Below are 23,997 nucleotides of genomic sequence, written 5' to 3' on the forward strand. Positions count from 1 at the left end.
TCATACCTGTTTCTTTACATAGGCAACGTAATGAAGCTTCAAGAATTAATAACTGGTTCTGTGGAAGACAACACTGAGTTGTGGGTATTTAAGTACATTATTACAGTTATAATTATTGATGCCAGAGAACTAGTAAAAGTGGGGACACAAATTTAGTCAATGTACCATGTTCACAATAAAGGATCCCACCTATCCAGTCTTGGAGACAAGGTGGTCTCTAAATAGAGGGCTAAAGGTATGTCTAATTAAGCAGTCCTTGTCAAGGTTTGGGCCTCAGCCCTGATGATGGTGAACTCATTGTTTAAGACCAAGGCTGTCCTGGAAGGTGTTCTGGTAAGTTGTCAGAACTGTGCAATCTCTTGTTGAGAAACAGTTCCTCAGGCCTTCAGCTTTACTGTTTTCTCAGCTTGGGATTCGAGGGGAAAGTTCATTTCTTTCAGGAGGCCAATAGCTAAAGGGAAGGCCACACAGTAAGATTTCTTGTGCTACCAGGATGGTTACAAACGTGAATGTGTAAGTAGTCCACTTTTTAAAGCACCTGACAGGGTTCTATGGCCAAATCACTTGCCTTTCTACTGTAATTTAAACCCTTAGTTTCCTTAGAAATGCTAAACACGGTAGCAACTTACCCAAAATGCAACCAACTTTATGTTGTCTTAAGTTTCAGAACACAATATTCCCTCGTGGTATTACCATAGACTACCACGCTTCACTTAAGTCTCAGATCATGTATTGCCCCGCCAGAGTTTTATTTGGGATCCCAGCTCTTACCAAGAAGGGATAATGTTTTGTACTTTATCTCTAGGTCCTGAGGCCTTGGATTCAGGATGCTTCCTGTTCAGTGGCTTCCAGTGCCCTTCTACTGTTTTATAGTCATTTTCCTGCATGGGTCTCTGAGCATCTTGCCAGAAACCTGGCTCCCTATCTATGCAACTTTATAAAACTGGAGCCACGAAGGGTGCTTTCTCTGAAAGGTTCTGGTTATTCTGACAAAAATTAGAAGCAAAGAAGAACACTTAGCACGTGGCTTGATGTCTCTATAAAGGCTGAGCAAATTAACTGTTATTCTTAATGGTCTCAAATTCCTGTCATATATTTTCTAGACGAAGGAGTGCAGTCTGACTTTTGAATGTGGAAACAGTTCTTTCTTAGATGAAAGAAGGCCTTTCTGTCTGGGTTTCCAAGACCTTACTTACCAGCTGTTGGCCATTTAATCACTGCTCCAGACTGCCTGATTACTGTGCTTGCTGTTCCTGTATTGTCACTAAGATCCATGTTGGGTAGTACCTGGCCTTTACTCTCCCTCCCAGAATATTTGAGATGTGATAAAACTCACCAACTCCCTAATTCTCCACTGCCCCAGCCGTGGCACAATCGAGTGAATGCAACTATTATCTTTTACCCTCGAAGATTCATACCTTCAGAATGTTTAACAGACACTGCACAAAATAAGCTTTGTGATCAAGGATTTATCAGTAAATATCAGCCAAAGGAAATGAGTGAAACCAAAAAATACCTTCTCCCTTTCCTGCTTTGGAAAGATTGCTTTTCCAGTGTGAAAGTTTAAGGTTTTTATCCTGCCCCCCTCAGCGCCCTTAAATGGCTTTCCTCTTTTTGTAGCCTGCAGTGTACATCAGAATAAGAAACCGAGCCCAGGATGAGTATTTGACAGTCACTGGGAACCTAGCTGATGCACGAACAATGTCTGTGTGCATTTCTCCCTACAGCGGGAAGGACACACAGATCTGGCACTACTGCCGAGGACTCTTTAAATCCAAGGTAAAAGACAATGCTTAAAAGACAATGCTTTCTGATGTTGGCATTTGTATGTTAGCTTCAATACTGCCATGCTCATGCTGGCATGCTGAAAACATCGTTGGCTTCCTAGAAACAGTTCATTGTATAATCATTAAAATGCTGATGTATGTAAAATGGACTTAAAGTACAAGAACAGTGGTTAACACATACCTAAATGAAATTGGACAATATGCTTTTATGAAAAACATTCCTTATTTGGTAACCCAGATAAAATCAGTTGTCGCTGTAATTCTAAACATGATAAAACCCTTTTCAGAGTATTCAGTGGAGTCATAGAAGAATCTGGTATGAAAGATGCTTAAAAAATTAAGTTAACAAGATTTTCCCCTCATTGATGGTTGATGCTCTAGGAACAGAGCACTAATTCAGAAAAACACTGTGGTGTTTTTATATTACTACGTCAACTTTTCATGCTTTAAAATGAAAAGGCATTTAAAAATAATTTAGTACCTGCTTATGTATGTGAATATCTTTGCCACGGTGTTTTGTTAGTTCAAAATAGAAACCAAGCATCACGTAGCACATTTAAGCTAATAGGGATTTAACATTCCAATTCAACAGACCTTTCTTTATTCATTTTTGGTACCTATTCCCCATCAGCCATAAATATTTTTAAAGACTGAATGTCTGTGACTTACTCTAAGGAAAAAGAACCCTGTGTATTTATATTGGCACATGCAGTGGTCATTTCTTAACCGTTTTGTAGGCCAGTGATACATGTCTCGATGTGATTGGTGGCCGGGACACACCTGGGGCCAAGGTAGCCTTGTGGACTGAACATGGGCAATTCAGGCAGAAGTGGAGACTGAACAGAAATGGAACCATCAGCTCTTATCTCAGCGATGAACTTGTCCTGGATGTTAAAGGTGGGCCTCTGATATTAAAAAAGGTGTGCTAAGAAGAAACTAACCAATTCTAAGGGTCATGGAAGCAGAAAACAACAAAACCCAACAATTGTGTCTAAATAGCTTCCCTACATTAGAATAGTAAAATTTTCACTCCAAACCTTAATTTTCACAAACTGTTAGAATTCTAAATTTGAAGCACCAAAAATCTACAAAATAAAGGATGCCATCTGTTACTTTCCGAGAACATCTTTTGTGCTGAATTGCCGTGATCCTTAAAAGCCCTCAGTTACAATTTATGGCAGGAGCAACCTTGTTCAATTCTGCAAGGTCAGGGCCAGTATTATTTATGGTTGTTGCTCTAGTTGGGTTAGGCTCAGCCACTGTTGCTGTAGAAACAAACAATACCTGACACTTGCCTAGAGTTTACTAGGGGAACTTTGTTTTGTATGGTATTCCGTGTATGTATGTTGGGCACTGTGCATCTACAGTTGTATTTTCTAGCTTTTCAGTATGACAATAAGGTCTATTTTGAGGTGAATAATGGCTATGTTGTTCAAACTGTTTTCCATTTCAGACTGCTTTGCAAATCTTTTCTTTTGCGATTTCATTTTAGGAGGAGACTATTATGACAAGACTTATGTTATTGTCAATCAGCCCCTGGAGGGAGAAGAAACACAGAAGTGGGACATTGAAATCTTGTGAGACTCATTAAAGAAACCAACCTACTCATTGCCCGTGTGCATGGAAAGCGGCTGTCCACACTACAATGCTCACAGAAAGAACTTTCTCCCAAGCAATGAAACAGCTGCTCCATGGAAAAGCTAAAATATTCTCACCAGTTATGCAGTCTTCTTGTGAAGAAAATGTAATGATTTCTTTTCCTGATGGATCCAGTTGTGGTGATCAATTTCCTGAAATCTGTTGTTCTCTCTCCTAATTACCAAACATGAATCCTACTCTTGATGGAGAATTACCGGACAGTGCCGTTGCCTGCATTAGTATTACGTTAGCATCCTGCTCCATGCTTGTGTGAATGAGGCACAGGGTGACAAACTCCTACAGCTTGTCACACTCCTGAAGGAAGATGAGTAATTTTTAGCACAACCTGAAGACACATTTAATAAGCTTTTGTATTAAGCTGCTGCTGTATTAAATAAACCTTAGGGTTTCTATATAAAAGCTTTTATGACCGGAACACCCGTAAGTATTTATATTCTTAAATGGGGACCTAGGCCTTTTGAGGCAGAGGCACTAGTACTAATGTATTTTCTGCTGTATGGCCCATCTTTATTCTTTTTCTACCTACAAATGTGTAAATGGCCTGGGAGCACCCACCTGGCACCTTGGTTTTAACTAAGATGTCCATTTTTCCTGATTTGTCCTTACGTGTGAGTTACTTCCATATACGAGTTGACTGTCTCCCCAGAGTAAAGGACTGCCCAAAGGTTCAGATAAAACAGGGCTTCTACTTTGCCACCTGACTTTCTCTACTCAGTGTCAACTATCATCACCTGTACAGGTCAACAGCCTGCCCTTGCCTGAGATGGACTAAACTTAATTGTTGAGACAGCCACTGCTTTCAGCCCCAACTTTTGCCAGAAAGAATATTCTATTTTTACATAAATGCTACAGCAATATTTTTAAGTATCAACGTCTATGCACTTTAGACTCAAAGAAAAGACCTCAGACTTTGAGTATTTTTTATATACTTGGTCTTTGGTTTGTTTTTTTTTTAGTCTCTGGCTCTTCTGTCATCTTCTAAGCAGCATCTGAAAGCGCCCCTCACATCCAGCTGCTGATTCATGTGGCAATATTTCATGAAATGTGTTTATTTTAATGGGGATGGGGGCATGGATACGCAAAGATATGTATATTTTCATTGTAACAAAACCCAACTTTCTTCCTAAGTTTTAATTGTTAAAAAGTATTTTTGGAGCTAAGGAGGCTCTTTAAAAGGAGTTAATGACATAATTCTCTAGGACATATGTCCTGGAATTGTGCCTTTTCTACAACACTGGATTAAATAAACTTGTCAGAAGTCTCCGTCTGGGATAACTAGTACTTTCCTGCTTTCCCTCTCATGTCCATGAGTACATGTGGAAACGTGTCAGCTTCTCCCTGCTGTGGTAGAACCATGCTTCCACCCAGAGTGTTAATCAGGGCACCAGGAGTCACCTAGAATTAAATCTCCCCTTTAATGAAAATATGAGCATAGAAAATTACAGTTCTCTCTACAGAGGCATTAGACTACGTGGAGTAAACACTCTGTCCAGAGAGACAATACCAGGTTCCTCTTTTCTTCATCTGTGGGAAGTTTCAAGTCCTCGACAGGCACTGCTGAACCACTCCAGATTTGCTTCAGAGCATCCAGATGTGATAAAGGAAAGCGAAGTCCATGAAGCTGAAGGACACATTGTTTAGAATAAAAGTTAAAAAAAAAAAATCACTGCAAGCTGGGCATTGGTGACTCGCACCTTTAATCCCAGCACTCAGGAGGCAGGCGAAATCTGAGTTCAAGGTCAGCATCGTCTCCAGAGCGAGTGCCAGGATAGGCTCCAAAGCTGCACAATCACTCCATAGATTTATGCATAAATTTATAGATAAGTGTATATATATATATATATACACTTCAAGTATGAGATTTGTTTAGATATTCACAAAAGTCATTAATTCCCACATGAAAGTGTAGACCAACAACCTACTTTGAGAGTAAAGCTGTTGCAAAATGTTTGGCATTCACACTTTTCCCATGTCACACTGTTTTAAGCGGACTTAATCATCCCTGTGCAATAGTGTCCTAAGTAAATGGTGTGTCCACACTGTACCTGTAGATGCACATGACCTAGCAATCTCAAGTAATTATCCCAGCCACAACCCAAACCACAGGAAACTTTTTTTTCCCAGTTGGAACACACCTCTGCTTCATCATCTTTTCCCATCATGTGTGTCTGTCTCAGATTCTTTAGTGAATGATAGATGTAAATCACCTTTTGTGGAGCTTCATCCTTCAGAGAAAATGTCAGTTATCAACAAGAAAAGTATTGAGGGCTTCAGTACTGGGGGGGGGGGGGGGGTTAAGGTGTTTTAACAAATAATTCACCACAAAAGAAAATCTTTCTTTTGAGGGGAGATGGGGATGCTCACTGTAGCTCTGGCTGTCCTTGAATTCATAGAGACCTGCTAGAATTAGGCACACAGCATCAAACCTGGGTCTTCTGTGCTCTTAACTACTTAGCCATCACTCTAGCCACAGAAATTTGGAGAAGCACTGAATTAAAACGCCAAATTATAGGGTATTTATTTTATTCTCCATGATCTACTACTATAGAATTAAAGCCAGGTCTCTGCAGTATAGAGAATAAGAGGGACTGAGCCAATACAAGTTCATGCAAGAGTAGTGTGACCAGAAACATTCACATGAGAAGGTAAGCCCTTGAACTCCCAATAGGAAGGACAGTTTGGACCAATGAGACAGGCATTACCTAACTGGAGTAAGTAGGAACTAGTGTAAGTAGAGGAACTATCTTGCCTCTAGATACTCACAGACTGATTCTCATCTGGTCCTACTGTGATGACAGTGTGGTCTTTAAATTGCAGTCTTACTGTGCTGTCCAACGTTGGGAACTTTATACCTAGAAGAGAAAACCAACTATCAAAAAGGAACCAACAAGTTCAAACTTGCTTGCAAATGCACTTATAACTCATACTCTCCCAAGTACTCACTCCAACAAGCATGGTGATTGCAGCTTGCACCCCCATGGACCTCTTTCTTATAGTGATACAGACATATCATTAGGTAATAAAATGCAAATTAATAGTGAATTAAAGGGCTAGGTGTGGGACTCAGTGGAGGCTGCTTACCTAACAATGCACAAAGCCCTGTATTCAATTCCCAATCCCACACACAAAAGTACATTCATTAGATATAAACAAGCCCACCAAAGCACAGTAGATGGACAGAACAAACTGTGTTGTTTTCTATGTGAATGCTCACCTCTCTCATACACGAGGGGTCTGAGAAGAATGAGCTGTGTGACAATGGTACATGATTTAGTTCATTTAAGTGAAATATTGTGTCCTTTAAGACCACCCACAGAACAAAACTGTACTCTATTTCTAAAGTGAACTAAAATGAAAAGGACCACAAGAAACAAGCTAGCCTTATAGGGTCATCTGGTCTGGAAAGTATTTAAAAAAAAATCATAATTTTATTGAATATAGTAGCTAAACTAGGGAAACAATTACATAAACACTCTGGAACATATGCAGGGATTTATTTAGCAAGTTATGTTCTAAAGTAATACATTACTGGTAGAATGTGCCATTGTGAATAGATGCAATCAAAATTAAATTCTAAACTTCCTTCAAAGACTGTGTATTATAAAGATATATATAGGATCACTGTAAGTAGGGACTTACATACTTTAGTGGTTTGACCTTGTGATAGGTGAGACTTTCATAAGGAAAAGATTCTTGCTGACTGAAAGGGCTAGCCCCAGTTAGTACTAGGTCTCAGCATTCTCTTGAACACTGTTTAACAGAACATCATTGTCAGCCAAAATCACCATGACTGATCAAAATGTAAAGTACCACCACGCATAACTGGGTCTGAACTCAAGCTAAACCAAAAACTCTCCTCTACCCTGGTTCCTGAATGAAGGTGCTGCTGATCTGAGGTAACTAGAGCCTCATACATTCTTCCCATTCACTGGGTATTACTTAGAAGAGACCCACCAACTTCCAGACAGCACCAACCCGTACCAATGCTTCCATGAGTTCTCAAAACTCCAAAACATCCAAGATTAGGCCTACACCCCGTAAGTCCTTTCTAATGCCTTTGTACAGTTCTCAATGTGTACAGCTTTCCTGTTGCAACTTTGAATTTGGGAGTGTGTTCCTGGTGGCTTTTGCTACAGGACACTGACAGCACCTATATTATATCAGTTGAAGACTAGACACTATTAGTCACCTACAGCATGGGAGATCCATGCTATCTTTGACCATTCTTTTATTTACCTGGTGGGGGACAGCATTTTAACATGTTTGCCTTAATTCTAACAAGATGTCAACATTCAAGTACTTCAACATTTCTGAAGATGATGAATAAACAGACATTTCATAAATGTATTTCTCAACCAAAATTAGTTATTTCCTGTCATATTGTAGTCAAATGACTTGGGAGTAATGGGGACAGCATGTCTGTCAACCACATACACTAAGGAGAGATTGCTGTCCACATGAAGCCTAAAATGTTTCCTATATCCCATGTGCTCAAAGTGGAGACCAGTCAGTGAAGTATCAAGCATTCCCTACCACCCCCAAACACCCAGAAGGGAACATCAAGCTCCACCTGGTTCCAACAGGTCTATTCCACTTTCCATGTAGTAAGGGGGAAGTCTGTGCATGACAAAATCCTTCTTCATGTCTGATGACAGGAGTTCTTTTCTGTCCTCCAGCTGGTTTGCAAGGGTCCTTAGAAAGCCACTCAACTTTCTTAGTGCAGCAGTTGGGGTTTCCACGTGCTGAAAGTAAAGACACGAACCCTGACTGGATGCTGGTGGAGGTAGCTGCCCATATCAGTGTTCACTGTAGTATCCGGAGCCTCAATTCCAACACACAGACTAATACCCACTGACATACACCATGCCATTCCATGGTGGGGATGGACAGCCTGAACCTTAAGGAAGCCTATTACTTCTCTGTACACAACGTTCCATCTTACATTGTCTATCATTTGTTAAAATGTAAGTTAAAAACAGTAACTAAAACAATTTTCAGAATTTTGCTTGGAAAGGGGGATCCTTGGGAATATAGTACAGTTCAGGCTCTGTCTTTGGAAACCCTGTCACTGATCATGTTAGGTCATGAAAGCAACCTTTGTTTTACTCAGCCAAATCAACTTACTGTCTAGAAGCTAGCCAAAGAGTACTCCTGTTCCAAATGCAGAAATGGGCGGGAAACCCAAGGAGCATACCAAGACCCAGGTCTGCATGTGCCTCTTCTTGAACTAGAAAGCTGATGTGTACAATGTATAGACTTGTGTCCATGTTTATTTGTTCAACTAGTTATTCAGCCAATATTCCCAGTCTTACTACTGTGAAAATACCTTTCAACAAGAGTCTCAGATGGCCCCAGATGAATGGTCCCACATGAAGCCACACTCCGTTTGCTGTGTAACCCTGGCAGCTCAGCAGACCAGCACAGAAGGCTAGCTCACTTCATCTGGGAAGAAGGTCCTTGGGTCCCTAGTTGGCAGGGCTGTGCCTGCCCTGGCCCCTGGCTTGCCACCCCCATTTCTATGTACTCCTGTTCTCACCATGACCATCTGCCGGGGTATCCCAGTCCTCAATGCCACATCTTCCTTTGCAATGTCAAATACAAGCCCGGAAAGGGAATCCAAAAGGAAATCTCCCCATGAACTAGAACATGAAACAAGTGAAAATAACCAACATTGTTAATGAATAAACAATACATGTAAATACCAAAGCTGCCAGCTGGGTCCCACTTGCCCATTTCCAAGGACTCAGAAAATTAAACAGATACTACCACAAAGAAGGAACTTCAAACGATCAAACTAAACACAAGCCTCGAAGGGGACAGCTTTACTAAACACAAGCCTCGAAGGGGACAGCTTTATGGGAAATTTCAGCATTAAAGTCCTGGAAAAAACCCGACATGCATTAAGTTCAACAGGAATACATTTACATTAGCAGACGATCTCTGTACTTGAACAGTGTGATATGCCACATTTTACTTAGTAAGGAGGAAGCTGGTCCTCAGTAAAATGTCTACGAACATCAACAGTCTGTAACAAAATTCATTTCCAATAATGATTTTACTGGGGTAGAAAGCAAGCCAGTGGCCAAAAACAACACCTAGAGATAAGTATCAGTGTTCAATTAACTTTGCTCCACTGAGGCAGTTAGAACTGGCTCTTTCCCAACCATGTACCAGTTTAAGTAAGAAAAACACTCTGTGGGGTTGTTTTCCTTAAACACTTTTTAGCTTGTTTAAATTTCTCCAATGTCACCAGCAGATTTCAAATTGAGGGCTACATGCAAAATGGAAATGCACAGTATGGCTTCTGCTTCTTAGTCAGGAAACTGACACTTTCTTGCTTCCCATCCTGGAAGAGTGGCAAAGGAGGACACAAGAGCCTCTTGAGACATATTTACCCCAAAGCCTCTACTACGTGGCGGTCATACTGCTGTGCAACTTAATGCCACAGCCTCCTTCACTCTTGTTGAACAGAGTATAGAAGCAGATCTTCTGAACAAGGAAAATGCACACTCCCTTTGTAGGGCTTTGGGTGAAGATCATATGCCAACAGCTCATATAGAAATTTGATGGCAGATAAAGTGTTCTGAGAGTAAGTATTTTATCTTAGGAATTTCCAAATATCAGGAATACTACTTCCTGAGGGGTTTGCTTTGTACTGCCAAATTCAATCTGCAAGAGCCCACATACATGGCCCCTGCTAATTTCAATGATTTCCCTTTGAGAGGCATTAAGAAGAGGCTGCACATTTCCTTACGAGAGTGGGAGCCCAGGTACACTTGGGAAGGCCTGGCTCTCAGATTAGTCTTCCATTCTAGCTCCTCCATTTCCTATCCAAATCAGAGTCTAGACTAGGTACATCAGCCACAGCGCCCACTCACAGCCCAGACCAGCAACCTGGGACTCAGAAACTCTCCCCTAGCCCCAGATGATTGATTTAAGGTAACAAAAGGTGGATAGCATTATACATATAAGGTACAAAGGGAAAAGGAAAAAGTGAAAAACAACAGCGCTGACAAGATGGATCCGGAAGTAATGGTGCTTGCCAGGAACCCACAGTGGGAGAACACAGCTAGCTAACTGGCCTCACCTACCGTCCGTCCGGGGGTCCCTCCCTCTCTCTCTCTCCCCTCCCTTCCCTCTAGCTCTCTCTCATACAAACACCAAAGGCTTAGAGTGGTTAAAAGAACTTCTTGAGCACTTAATTTTGTTTCCCAGCACAACCATTTGGTGGCTTACAACTATCGGCAACACTAATTCCAAGGCATCCAACATCCTCTTGTGGCCTAAGAGGGAACTAGGCACACAGGCATTATGTATGTGTATACACACATTCAGCCAAACACCAAGATAACAAAATAATCTTTGAAAAAAAGGAAAAGAAAGTAAGGGGAAAAAGGAAACCAGATAGCAGAAAGAGAAATGAAAGAAAGGCAGGAGCATGTTGCAAGAATTCTACCATGGAACCACCAATGCTCCCACTCAGAATTAGGGACCAAGGGATTAACTGTGTGACTGTGATGATGGAATACCAAAAGATACAGACATTTGTAGGGCCAGTTATGTGATTCCCAAGGTTCACACTCTTTGGCCTGGAACTTTCCTATCATCACTCTCAATTGTCCCTACTCTTCTGTGTGTGTGAATGTGAGCACATTTGTCAATGAGTGTGATTATACACACGACTGTGTGTGCGTGTGCACACTGAGGCCAGAGCAAGACATCAGGTTCTTGCTCTTTCACTCTGCCATACTCCTCTGAGAGAGGGTCTCTTAGCAGAACCTGTCTAAAGCAGGGATATAACTGGGGTTAGATATATGCACACCATCCCCAACTCCTTTACTTTTACATGAATGCTGATACACAAACTCAGGTCCTCATGCTTACATAGTAAGCACTCTTACCCAATGGGCCATCTCTCTATCTCCCCCTACTCATCCTGACTGGCCTCAGATTTTGTGTTCTTTATCTAGTCTTCTATTTTCAAAAATGGAAACCTAATACACATTTAGGACTCTCAACTGTGTGCAGCCAGGATGCTGCCACTTCCCCAGTAAATCTCCTAAACACGGAGTGAGTTTCACTAACTCGTTTTACAAGTTACTGCTTTTCAGTAGGAGGAACTTGATGTCCCTTGGTCCTGAAATCCCTTCTCCTTCTGACCTACTCAATCATCCCTTAAGACTTACTCAGCTGTGTGTCAAGTCTTCTCTGAGTTCATCCCTGATATCCAAGTTGAGCTGAACATATTCTTGTACTCTCCGGGGCTCTCTTTGCAAACCTACTGTGATATACCTATAACTACAGGTTTTCTGTTTTCCTTGCCTCTCTGAGGGACCCTCTATCTTCTATTTAGGTACTTTCCAGTAACCCTTACATAGAGTGAGATCTATGAGGTGGACAGTATCTAGACAGGCCAATCACACATGGGGACACGAGTGTCAGTATGAGAGGCAGCACAGAACAAAAGGTTGTGGACAAAAGCTTCAGGTCTCTCCTGAATGTGGCTTCTGTGAGCAATAACTCAGAGCTGTCCTAAGGTACTAAGTTAGTAGGAAGCAAAGGCCTTACTTGTTCTGGTAGGTGCTAATGGTCACATGAGTAGAGTGGGCCAGGCCTGAAGGAGTATTGGCCTGATGAATGGTCCCTCTTGGGAAGTACAACAAATCACCAGGCTAAAGGAAGAAGAGAGGTGTTAAGTACACATCAGTCTTTTTTGATTTAAGAAGATAAACATGTTTTGAGCTTAAGTTCTACATTCTAGAAACCACTGTTCCAGGAACAGTCTGTGCTGGGCTCATGTGATATCTGTGAGCCCTGTCACTGTCTTGATTTTCAAGGAAACACCAGGGATAACCTGAAACTACCCCCACAGGATTGAGATGCAAAAAAATTAACACCCTATTTCTGGGGTGGTTACTGATGCCCTCTTGGTTAAGCTAGAGCTTTTAGTCATATAGGACCAGTGCAACTTGCTTATCTGCCTCTCACCTTAGTTTCTCTGTCACTAAAGTGGGACAACAGCCCCAAAGCCTACAGCATTATTCATTGGATTAAGGAAATGCTATTTTGCAAGCACTGGGGCAAAATGTGGTATGTGTTTTACTACAGTCACTGCCAGTCCTCATCCCAGGAGCCTGGGAAGCAGAGCTCAAATATATCACTTTAAAGGGAATTTATAAGATTTTCCTCAAAGCAAGCAAAAATACGTGTGTGTATGTATAAAATATGCATGTGTATATGTATGAAATATATTAAGTGTGCATATATGTGTGTATAAGTATTCATGTGTGTATGTATGTGCTTATATATGTGTGTGTATACATATATATATTCTTAAGAGCTTGCTTGGCTGCTGGTTTATTCTAAATGATATCAAAATGGCAGTACTTCAAGCAAAAAGAAAAAAAATTGACAATTACACCAATTGTTTATCATCTCTGTACTACCCTGAGGCCTTCACATATATACTTCCTCTACACCACAAGCATCTGCCCTCAGGCCTTTGGGGAACGACAAGGAGACAGATTTTCCCCAGCAGGAATGAAGTTCTGCCTACACCAGTGGGGCCAACTTAAGACTTGTGATCTCTGGGACTATCATATATTAAATCTATATTATTACAACATCACTATGATAACAGAATCTTACAGGCATACAGACATCTCATCCAAGAACTTTATTGTAAAGGAAGCATCAAAATGTAATATTTCAATCCCCACAGTCTGATTTAGATAATAATTTGCTAAAGGGCACTGCAGCTAAGTGACATCAGCTCAATTCAAATCTAACAACGCCAAGCAGAGAAGGGCTTCTGCAGCCTGAGACCCAGACTAGACCCACTACAAGGACTAGCACTAGAATAGTGGGAAGGCTTGGAATTCTCATGGCAGCCTCTACTCCTGCCTCAGAGTGTGGTGGTTTGAAAAAGAATGGTCCTCAATAGCTCATGTTTGACTACTTGGTTCTCAGTTGGTGGCTGCTTGGGAAGGATATTAGAAGGCCTGGTTCTATTGGAGGTGTCACTGGAGGCAGGCTTGAGGCTTTAAAAGCTTCCTACCAAGCCTTCTGCTTTCTCTCTCAGCTTGTTTGCAGTACAATATGTGAGGCCTCAGCTGTTCCTGCCACCATGCCTTCACTCCTCCATCATGGACTTATCTAATCCTCTGAAATCATAAGCCCAAATAAGTGCTTTCTTTTACAAGTTAGCTTGATCATGGTGTTTTATCCCAGCACTGGAAAAAGTAAGTAATCCAGAGCCAATCTGAAGTGGCCTCCTGAGTAATCTTTGGTTTACAGGCCCAACAGAGTAGAATGTGAGCATTAGGACAATGCATTTTGAATCAGTGTGATTGTGCTCCAGTAAACTATCTAGCAGGCCAATGAGGTGTAGTCTAATGACAACTCATCACGTGCACATAGAAACATCGTCTTTATTCAAGTTTCCTATAATACAGGCACCCACCCAAAAACAAGATACTGTTTCTCCTAGATTTTGGCAAGCAAATCTTAAAATCAAGAAAGATACTGACACAGACAAGAATTAGCCGTTAGTGATACCCTCAAGATGCAAGAAATATAGGAACACTAACTACACAAATAGTTCCAATGTAAGAATCTTTGAAGCGGTCTAAGCCAAACCTTATTCTACATTGCTACTAAAGAAAATTATGTTTTCTAATAAAGGGCATGAAGTTTATTTATGAAGCTATTCCTGTTTTCCTACATCCTTTTCTCAAGACCTTCCTGCCTGAGCCTGGCTATGTTCCCATCCAAACTAAATACAACAAGATGCCAAGGAAGCAATACATGGTCAAGCTCCTTGGTTCCCTGGAGACGGGAGCCATCCACAAGCACTTTCCTAGCTACTACTCACCCAGCAACCTTATGTTGGGGAGGGTAAGAGGTACACACTAGGAAGGAAACCGGTGGTCCTAGAATTTGTCAAGAGAAGGGAGGGAGCCTTGGCTGTTCTCCGCTTATATGCTACTACTGGCTTAAATGTGGAGAAACAGGCCAATGCCACATCTTCTGCATTTATTCTAGAGAAGTTGGTGATTCACTAAATTCAACTTATTTCTGCTGCGCTGGATCACACATGGATGAGTAGTCTTCTACCTCAGCTCATTTTGCTGAGACCTTACAGAAGAAGCGACCTGTCTGGGGGGGCTGCAGCGAGAGTTAGCATCCTTGGAATTCTCAGGGTCCATTCCCACAGGATCTTTACACTACCTGGAAACTCTGCCTGAATTTATCATAGCAACAGAGATAACCAGCTCCCGAGATGTGCCACATACCCTTCCCATACCTTCAATATGAAGTCATGTGTTGGTGTGCCAATCCGGGCCTCAGGCTCCACACTGTACTCACGTGCCAGTGGTACAGTTGGGGAGTAGAGGCGCCAATGTTTCTCTCCCTCCAGCTGCAGGATAAAAACCTACAGAAAGCCACAGAACCGAGAGCATGAGAAAGCTTCCTGACAACCCATGGGCAAGAAGCTTCTAGAGCCGCAAACATCAGAAATGCCTGCCCCTTATATGGACATGTGCTGCCACTAGTAGTACTCAGGAACTAATGACGGGCATTAGTTCTTTTCACTGTGTCAGACACTGCTGGGCGCTTTATATTCCACTAGCTTTTGAATCTTCTAACAGCTGAGCAGCTGAAAGCCATAATCTCTGATAGAAAAATCTGATACGGTGAAGGACCCAAAGCTTAAAAGTTACAAGGAGCCTTGGCAGATAGGAAAACATTATAGTTTCTTATTATTTATTTGCTAAAACCATCATAACATTCTCCTAAGAATAAAAAAACAAAACAAAACAAAAAAACCCTTTTGGACAAAGTGTTTATATCAAATATAGTTCTCAGAGGAATAAAAAGGGACTTTTTGTTAATATCTGTGTTCACACCTTGTATAAGTACAAAAATGAAACAAAATACCCAAGCCAATGAGTTATTTATTTATTTATTTTTTTGGAAGCCACATAAGAATGAAATCAACATTTGTACAGGTGCCAGGACTTAAGTGGAACCAGGACCTTCATTTAAGCTGCACCAAGATTTTTGTTAGTGGAAAGAATACACATACTGTTGGCATCCACTGAAATTGGACAAAGTAAAAGCAAATATAAGGACTGTGATTTCACCTTACTTTGTAAAAATAATAATAATAAAAAAAATCCTGTTTCTAAAGATTGTGCTAGCCTTTGTATCAGCAAGGCTGCAGCCAGGCCCCTGCTCTGAGAAAGAACAGGAAACTAGTTTGCAAGGATATGCTTTGACTCAACATCCCAACCTGGAGATGAGGTCAGGATCTCCACGGAGGACAAAGAACAGCCACAGACCTGGTCTACCAGCCCTCCAGAGTAATGGCGTCAACCCTGACAACCCAACAAGCAGGGCTCTCAGCCACTCCTGCTTCCCAGCCTGGGCACTATGCTTCCTCTCTTACCTCGACATCATCATAATGGGGAGGAAGGCCCTGAGATCCCGCTGGAGTCATGTATACATTTGAGCCGACTAAGGAGCCAAAGTAACATTCCAGCTTTTCCTGGATCTTCCAAAGTTCATCCTTTAACAAAGAAAAAAGAAAAGGGATATGAACAGAAAATAAGAATGCAAACGCTCTGTTCAGTCAGCATGTCTCTGTGGTGCAACTATTACAGGCCAAACAATTAAGCAGTGCGAGTTTCCTCTGGAATCTTTGCATCTGTGCACACTCCGGGCAAGAATGGGAGTAGACAAGAAAGAGACTAGCAAGAAAACAATTCAATTTACACTTTTAAAAGCTTGCTCTGGCTTTAGGGTACAGCATGGACAGCAGAAATTCCAGAGAGACTTACTTGGAAGCTAATGATTAAGCAGCACAATCAAGGAGTGAGCAGTGGTGGCTAGAGTGGCAGAGAAAAATGAGAAGGTGGGAGACACACTGGAAATGGTGAAGGATCACAAAGGAAAGCAGGAAAAGAGAAACAAGCTGCTCCTTTATTTGATTCAGGTTAATGAAAAAGAAACAGTTTTCAGGGGCTGGGAGGTAGGAGCTCAGCCAGCCAGTAAAGTGCCCACCACACAGACATGGAGAGCTGAGCTTGAATCCCTGGCACCCCCTCAAAAAGCTAGGCACACTGTGTGCCTTTCACCCCAGCTCTAGAAAAGCAGTGACAGTCTAGACTAAGTGGGGATCTCAGGTCCTTCCTCCAAAAGGAAGGGGGATGATAGAAAGCCTCTGGCCTTCATACACCACCCCCACACACTCCTTCCTCCCCCACCCCCTACATCCCATTTACAATTCCCTATCCACACAAACGCACACACCCCAACTATACCACCCAAACATATACACACCACACCAGCACCCACACAGTTTCAGGAGGACAAAAAGTGTTCTAAGCTGGAAATGTTAAACTTGGGAAACTGATTTCCTATGGTGATGTTTTCAAGTCAGTCTGCAGCTCTAACAGGAAATAAGGGCAGGAATTTACATTTGGGAATGAACTCCTGAAAAATGGGAGTTAAAGCAAGGGGAACAGAAATGACAACCCAGGAAGGGGTACCGAAAGAGGAGTGAGAACAGATTGAGTTAAACTCCCTCTCAAGTCAGCTATCAGGCAGACTGAGGAGCCATATATGCCTGAGCTGAGAGAGATCTGGGTTACCTAATAATAGGTAAGAGGAAGTCAGCAAGTGGGCCTTGTAGACAATAGTATACCCTATCTTCTATGTGCTTAACTACTGCTAATTTTCATAACAACCCTGTCTTACAGAGTGGAAAGGTCATTAACTCCAGTTTACAAGGAAAGCAAGCGGAAAATCACACAGCCATTAACTGGAGCCAAGATTCCAATCTGGGCAGAACAGTTCCAGAATCCATACCTTCAAAACAATTTGGAAAAAGCAAGTCACCAACTTTAAACAGAAACGAGACTAAAGCTTTAATACATATGAACGCACAGTGACTGACACATAGATGTTATAGTATAAACGTTTGGTTTTCTGGGTACACCAGTGAACACAGCTCAAGAGTTAGCTCTATAAGTGGACTGAAAGCAATCTCATGTTAATAGTGGGTGGGGAAGAATTGGGTCAGTGTGGAAAAAGCTTTGAGAGACACCTTTATGAACGAAGACCACTGGGTTTCCTTATTTATAGACCTCAGAGGTTCTCTTCAGCACAAGAAAAGTAATTTAATGTCCTTCAAATAGCTCCGAAGAGTTAACAGAGCTCCCAAAGAGCCTCATTTATTTTGGAGACAGGAAAAAAGGATCTGGTTCTCTAATTACTTGGTATCTGGCACCACTAAGAAGCCAGGCCTTGGCTCTTGCTCTCTAGTGTCCCAAAAGATCTTTTAGGAATGTATAGGTAACTTTATGGCTCCCAATGCAAACACCAATTACACTAAGTAAGAAGAAAAAAAAGCAATGGTATGTAATATATGAATGTATCTCTTTTTTTTAAGGGTTACCCAAAATGCTACCAGTTCTGCAGTTTTCCCATTTATCTTGGCCCTCTGATTTTCCTATCTCAAACCGTGCCTTTTAATAAAAGATGTAGAGTCAAACACATGCTGGTCAAGCTTGCAGTTACAAGCTCAGTGACTGTGCTTTATTTATAAAAGGATGCCATCTCACAATGCCCACCCAGGAGCTCAATGTCGAAGGTTCTGTTATTAGTATGCTAGTATGTCTTTCTTAGATATCTGTCTGGTAAATCACCTGGTCACATCTCCGAAGCCTCCACTTGGAAGGATGTAGGCGATAACGGGAGATAACCTCCGTTTTCTCCTTGATGCTACAGGACAAAACACAGAGATCCCTACTATACCCAAAAACTAATCAGCTCATTAAACACAACTTAGAGGTGCAATGTTACTTTAATAAGGTTAGAAACTTGGGAGTCTTTGGGTTTTGCAACTCTAGGACACCTCAAACATCCACCTATCACTGCTAGAGATTCAAAATATCCAGTGAGAGACTGGGGAAATGGCTCAGTGAGTGAGAATACCGGCTGTGCAAGCAGAAAGACCTGAGTTCACCTCCTAAGTACCCATATCAAATATGTTTGTAATATTAGTACTGGGGAGAAAGAGAGTGGAGACAGTTGCCCCCCCCGAAGCTCACTGACTATCCAATCTAAACAAGAGATTAACTCCAGGATCAGAGGGAGACCCTGATCTCAAATATATAAGGTAGTAAGCAATACAGGAAGACACCCAACATCTTTCTGTCCTTCACACATGCCTGCATGAGTGAGCACATCACAAAGTTATCCAAAGGGCAATATATTCTCCGAAGTTCAAATGTATTTAAAGACCATATAGATGCTATGCGTTCTCAAAATGATCTTCATCTTCAAACCACACACTCAGTCTTAAGCTGATGCATGGCCAAAGGTACCATTTTCATATGTATAAGAATTTTGCTGTGGGGAGATCCATTACCTTAAATCTTTGTGGTTGGTGAAACTGAATTGTTGCCCTCTTCTGATCAAAATCTTTTCTCAGCTGAAGGAACTGTACTTTGCCGCTCTTATTTAAAACCTTCTTCTTTCCATTGATGCACCGGCAGACATTCACATCTTTTCCATAGTACAGCCCTTGAAGGCAGATCCTATTCATATCTGAGAGTCTGAACAGAGACTGGTAATATGTGGCCAGTGAAGGGTCATTCCTCTGAATGAGAAGGGGCTTTTGTTCCCAGAATTCCTTGAAAAAAGTCTCTATCTTGATGGGTGAGATTAAACTTTCAAAAAGAGCAGTGGGGCTGTCAAAATTTAATGCAGACATACTGTCAGATACATCCACCTTCACCTGCTTGCAGGGAACACACCTGTCTTCTTCCCCATTTCCTGTAGGCTCTTCGTTCTTTGACATTATTCACAAGGGAGGAAATGCAAACCTAATAAAAGAATAAAAGACATGGTTAGGCTTGCAGACACATAACAACATGTGTTACTGTGACCATTTTGCCTTTGAGAACTCCTACTCATCAGCCAACAGCTTTATAATTAATATAGCGTCTGTGTGTTTATTTGGGGCTCAAGGGCTTCGGGACCAGGTGGAAGAAGAAAAACTCCATTACACAGACTCAGTGAAGAACACCTCAGGTAAGACAGAAGGCTATAACTCCTGTTCTTTGAAAAGCCAGCTTGTGGCTCATACTGGGGATGAATGTATCTGGAGAGTTTTTACTACCATTAAATAAAAAAAAGTGCCCAAGCATGCACCCAACACAGCAGACACTATAAACATGCCTTTCTTCTGAGGGTCTGGAACTTTGGTACATGCCAAGCAGGGGCTGCCTAGATAATCAGTCACCAACCCTCTCTCCCCCAAAACCCTTGTACTAAGTCTTTAATAGCCTTCCTGGTGGGCAATGGTTTCCACCTGATGATACAATCAGGATCTGGAACAACTAAGAGTGACTGCCTCCATTAGAAAACCTTTGGAACCTTGCACCTGGCCAACCCAGGAATTCATCCCATGCACCTTCTTCTCCTGTGCCAATTTTGGTTAGCACTTCAGGTAGCAAATTGCTAAAAAAAAAAACCTCTCACATTTAACTTTAAAACAGGTAAGACTGTATCACTAAGGTGCTGTCTTAAGGCTGTGTTGAAAGACACCCAAGTTACCTGGGGAGAAAAGGGTTTATTTGGCTGTAATCATCTTACCCTCACATCTGATGTTTGATATCTGAAGAGGTGAGGAAGGTGCAAGAGAAAGATTCATTTCCTTAAGAATAACCTAAGAATGAAATAGCACAACCACCAAAAAAGGTATGGCTAAAGTGTACAAAATACTTAACAAAAATAAAACCACTTATGGACTTTCCTACCTACAATCACTAACAAAAGTCAACCCCAAGACTATAAAATTTATCATTTTTGTTTTTTGAGACAGCTTTTCTCTGTGTAACAGCCCTGGCTGTCCTGGAACTCACTTTGCAGAGACCGCTGGCCAGATCTGTCTGCTTCTGCCTCCTGAGTGCTAGGATTAAAGGCATGCAATACCACTTCCTGGCCATAGAACTTATCTTGACTACTATTTACACCATCTATTTTTTCCCCTGTATTCACACTGAAATGATGTGAACTTCAGTCAGTTAGAAACTCAGATGTTACTGGGTAAACACATATTTTACTTACACTACTCTTTTGTTGTTTGTTTTGGGTTTGTTTTACAGCTTTTGGCAGGCAGAGCAAAGTAGATGCAAAGCTAGCCCATTAAGCCTATTTCCAAATATCCCAAGTTCCATCACCACTTCAGAAGCAGTAAGAAGCACAAGGAAGAACAAAAGGCGTTTCTTGGGTTCCAGGAATCACAGTTATTAATGTCTAGAATGGTGCAGTGCCTGCCTGTAAGCCCCATGAACCATACAGAGAGAAATAAGAATATTTCTTTCTATAAGGGGAGAGGGGAAAGCAAGCCCTAAAGACGGAATTGTTTTCGATGAGTTGATTTAAAGCACTTAAAGTGGTAACTGGTAACTACCATACCACTGATAAACTCTACATGAGAGTAAATGCTGGCACCCGTCGACAAATTTAGAGTTTTTACATTTTAGGGTGCCCTAAACTTCCCCATGGTAAAATTTAATGACAAGAAATCACAAGAGCTTCTTAAGGGACAACTATCTCTATATTGCCAGAACCTAGCTAAGTATGGCAGCAAACAGTCAAGTCAGAATTTAGTCACAAGAGTACACCAGCTTCTCAAAAGCCTTACCAAAAGCAACACAAAAATAAAAACCACAAAAATATCTGGGAAAGACGGGAGGCTTGCACGAGAAAGGACTATTCTGGTGGAGTCACCAAAGACACCAGAGTACTTATTAGCAGCCCCGGGGTGGAGGGGTGAGGGGTCTCTCTCTCCAACTCACCAGCAAAGCTTTTAACTCGCCAATTTCTAGATGTACATCAAGCCTCTTGGATTACCAATTTTAATGCTGGAGGCAGAAATCTACATTCACATAAGTTCTTAGTTAATGAATTTTAGGCCCACTAGCCTAAAGATCACTAGATTGAGCTCGGCTCAATTAAACACAGCTAATAATTATATACTGTGGGCCTGAGAGATGGCTCAGTGGGTAAAGGCACCTGCTGACCACCTGGGCTTAATCCGAGACCCACGTGTCGGAAGGAAAGGACTCCCTGCAAGTGTCCTCCAGCCTTCACTGGCACACTATAGCATGCGTGCATCCACACATACAAAGTCAATAAAATGCAGAATAGTTTACACTATCTATTGCTGTAACAAGGTTAGCGGGTTAACCGGAGGTAACTGTTTTCAGCACACAGAAAGTTCCATTAATTCAGAGACGCGTCACTGACTAGCAGCTATGTTTGGGGACTTTACACCAACAAATACGAATTGGAGGGGCAATAAGGTCTCAAAAGATGCAGCCCTAGAGCTAGACGCATCCCGGGATAAAAAGGAGTTGGTGAAACTCCACTCCCGGCACCGGAAGGAAGTGCAGATAATGCACGGTGACACGGGAGCCCAGACTTCCTGAAACCTGTTTTTAGTCACCTGTTGGACAACCGGGAGGTCACAGGCAGGCAGTCTTCCTCCCGTAGAAAGCGAAGTGGCCACCGAGGCCGCTCTCCAAGTCAGGAGCCGGCGACCCGCCCCGCGCCCCCCGCCTCTGTCTGCAGCGCTCTGCGTGGCCGGTCACGCCTGCACGTGGCCCGCGCCCCGCCTCTGTCTGCAGCCGCTCTGCGTGGTCGGTCACGCCTGCACGTGGCCCGCGCCCCGCCTCTGTCTGCAGCCGCTCTGCGTGGCCGGTCACGCCCGCACGTGGCCCACGCCCCTCCCCGCCGCCCGCCCTGCGCGCGCAGCCTGGTTCCGGGACGCCGGGTGCCGCGGACTCCGCCGCCAGACCCGCGGTCCACACGGCCCCCTAGCCCCCAGCCGGGCCCTCCGGAGCTGCACCCCTCAGTCCCACCGGAGGTCCGAACACCGCAAGACACGGACCCACCGGGCTAACCACACTCACCCCTCACGGCCTGTTGCGCGCGGCCGCACACTGACTGGGCTACAGCACGGAGGGGCGGGACACCGTGGGGACGTCTGGGCGGACTCCCGCTCTAGGCCACGCCCCCACGTGGCGGGCACGCCCCCCCAGCGGCGGGCCCGCCCCCTGAGCCTGGTGCTCAAACCCCGGACCACGGCCCCGCCCCCTGAGGCTAGTGCTCAGATCCGCGACCACGGCCCCGCCCCCTGAGGCTAGTGCTCAGACCCAAGACCGCGGCCCCGCCCCCTGAGCCTCGTGCTCAGACCCAAGACCGCGGCCCCGCCCCCTGAGCCTCGTGCTCAGACCCTGGACCACCGCTCCGCCCCCTGAGGCTAGTGCTCAGATCCGAGACCACGGCCCCGCCCCCTGAGCCTCGTGCTCAGATCCGAGACCACGGCCCCGCCCCCGAGCCTCGTGCTCAGACCCGGGACCGCGGCCCCGCCCACTGCTTACGCCTACTGGGCTTCCCAGGCTGAGTGCCCAAAACCTCTATCCTGAAAGGTACAACTGTGAACCCAAAATTCAGAGGATGTGAACGTGCATTTTATGGTTGATATCTTTGAATCTGAATGTAGGGGCAAATCTATAAATTTGGACAATTCCCTTTACCAACACACGCATATGAACACGTTTCTTGAGAGTGTTTGTGCTCACTTGACCCCAAAACATTGTTTTTCATTACATATGGCTTAATATTTATATAGTTATCGCTACCCTAACAATTTTGGTAACAGCTGTATTATTTGAACTTCATATATTTTATTCCAATCTTTTAAAAAAAATCACTGGCTTTTTTTTCATACAATGTATTTTGATCATATTCTTTTCCCTCTCCCAACTCCTTTCAGATTTTCCCCACCTCCATACTCACACAAATCATGTTCTTTCTCTTTCTGATTAAAAGGAAAAAAAACAAAAATGTCAAAACAAAAAAGCATGGAGTCCATATTTGTGCTAGCCAGCTTCTCCTGAGTATGGGGCCTGCCCTAGGGTGTAGTCGATAGATGCTTTGGAGAAAACCAATTTTCCCTCTTCCAGTATATATCAGTTGCAAATAGCTTCTTGGTTAGGAGTGAGACTTCTACAAGCTGTCAGTCTCTGTTGGTTCATATGGGCATCAACCCTGAGGTATCTGTAAGATGCTGTTTCTTTGGGGTCATCCACCTCTGGCTCTTAAGTCTTCCACCTCCTCTTTCTCATGGATCATTGAACATAGAGAGGAAGGGTTTGATACGAACACATTAGATGTGAGGTGTTTTGTTGTTTTGGTTTTTTTGTGGGGGAGAGGGGGTTTGAGACAGGGTTTCTCTGTAGCTTTGGAGGCTGTCCCAGAACTAGCTCTTGTAGACCAGGCCCGTCTCAAACTCAACAGAGATCTACCTGCTTCTGCCTCCCAAATGCTGAGATTAAAGGCTTGCCCCATCACTGCCCTGCGAGAGGTGGTTTTTTTGTTGTTTTGTTTTGTTTTGATATTGTTTTGTTTTTGCTTCTTGACTGCGCTGACTTTTTAATATAAGGAAACTGAGAAAGAGTGAATTCAAGTA

At 42.9% G+C, this 23,997-nt stretch overlaps 2 protein-coding genes across 5 annotated transcripts in view; one reads left to right on the top strand and one right to left on the bottom strand.

The window, feature by feature from the left end:
* Nucleotides 1-4,709, top strand: part of Crybg3 (crystallin beta-gamma domain containing 3) — a 104,163-nt gene extending 99,454 nt beyond the window's left edge. Inside the window, exons 20-22 of one of the 2 annotated variants that reach the window (XM_027412443.2) lie at nt 1,621-1,779; nt 2,525-2,684; nt 3,280-4,709. In XM_027412443.2, coding sequence (XP_027268244.1) covers nt 1,621-1,779; nt 2,525-2,684; nt 3,280-3,368 — 408 coding nt within the window. In that variant the 3' untranslated portion in view covers nt 3,369-4,709. Of the gene's footprint in view, nt 1-1,620; nt 1,780-2,524; nt 2,685-3,279 lie in introns of those variants that run through there. The other variant, XM_035444432.1, reaches the window with a different exon arrangement.
* Nucleotides 1-22,569, bottom strand: part of Riox2 (ribosomal oxygenase 2) — a 29,131-nt gene extending 6,562 nt beyond the window's left edge. The window contains exons 1-11 of one of the 3 annotated variants that reach the window (XR_004769873.1): nt 21,970-22,132; nt 18,883-19,339; nt 15,898-16,017; nt 14,752-14,880; nt 12,015-12,118; nt 8,983-9,085; nt 8,017-8,188; nt 6,210-6,298; nt 5,582-5,671; nt 4,951-5,067; nt 3,503-3,740 (exon numbers count right to left, since the gene is read on the bottom strand). Coding sequence is in view for 2 of the 3 variants with exons in the window: in XM_027412445.2 (XP_027268246.1) it covers nt 4,909-5,067; nt 5,582-5,671; nt 6,210-6,298; nt 8,017-8,188; nt 8,983-9,085; nt 12,015-12,118; nt 14,752-14,880; nt 15,898-16,017; nt 18,883-19,314 (1,398 nt within the window). In the remaining variant the exon portion in view is untranslated. Of the gene's footprint in view, nt 1-3,502; nt 3,741-4,837; nt 5,068-5,581; nt 5,672-6,209; nt 6,299-8,016; nt 8,189-8,982; nt 9,086-12,014; nt 12,119-14,751; nt 14,881-15,897; nt 16,018-18,882; nt 19,340-21,969; nt 22,133-22,435 lie in introns of those variants that run through there. The other 2 variants (XM_027412445.2, XM_027412446.2) reach the window with 2 other exon arrangements.
* Nucleotides 22,570-23,997: the final 1,428 nt, after the last annotated feature.

This window comes from Cricetulus griseus, chromosome 4 (genome assembly GCF_003668045.3).
Source record: "Cricetulus griseus strain 17A/GY chromosome 4, alternate assembly CriGri-PICRH-1.0, whole genome shotgun sequence".
Classification (NCBI taxonomy): domain Eukaryota; kingdom Metazoa; phylum Chordata; class Mammalia; order Rodentia; family Cricetidae; genus Cricetulus; species Cricetulus griseus.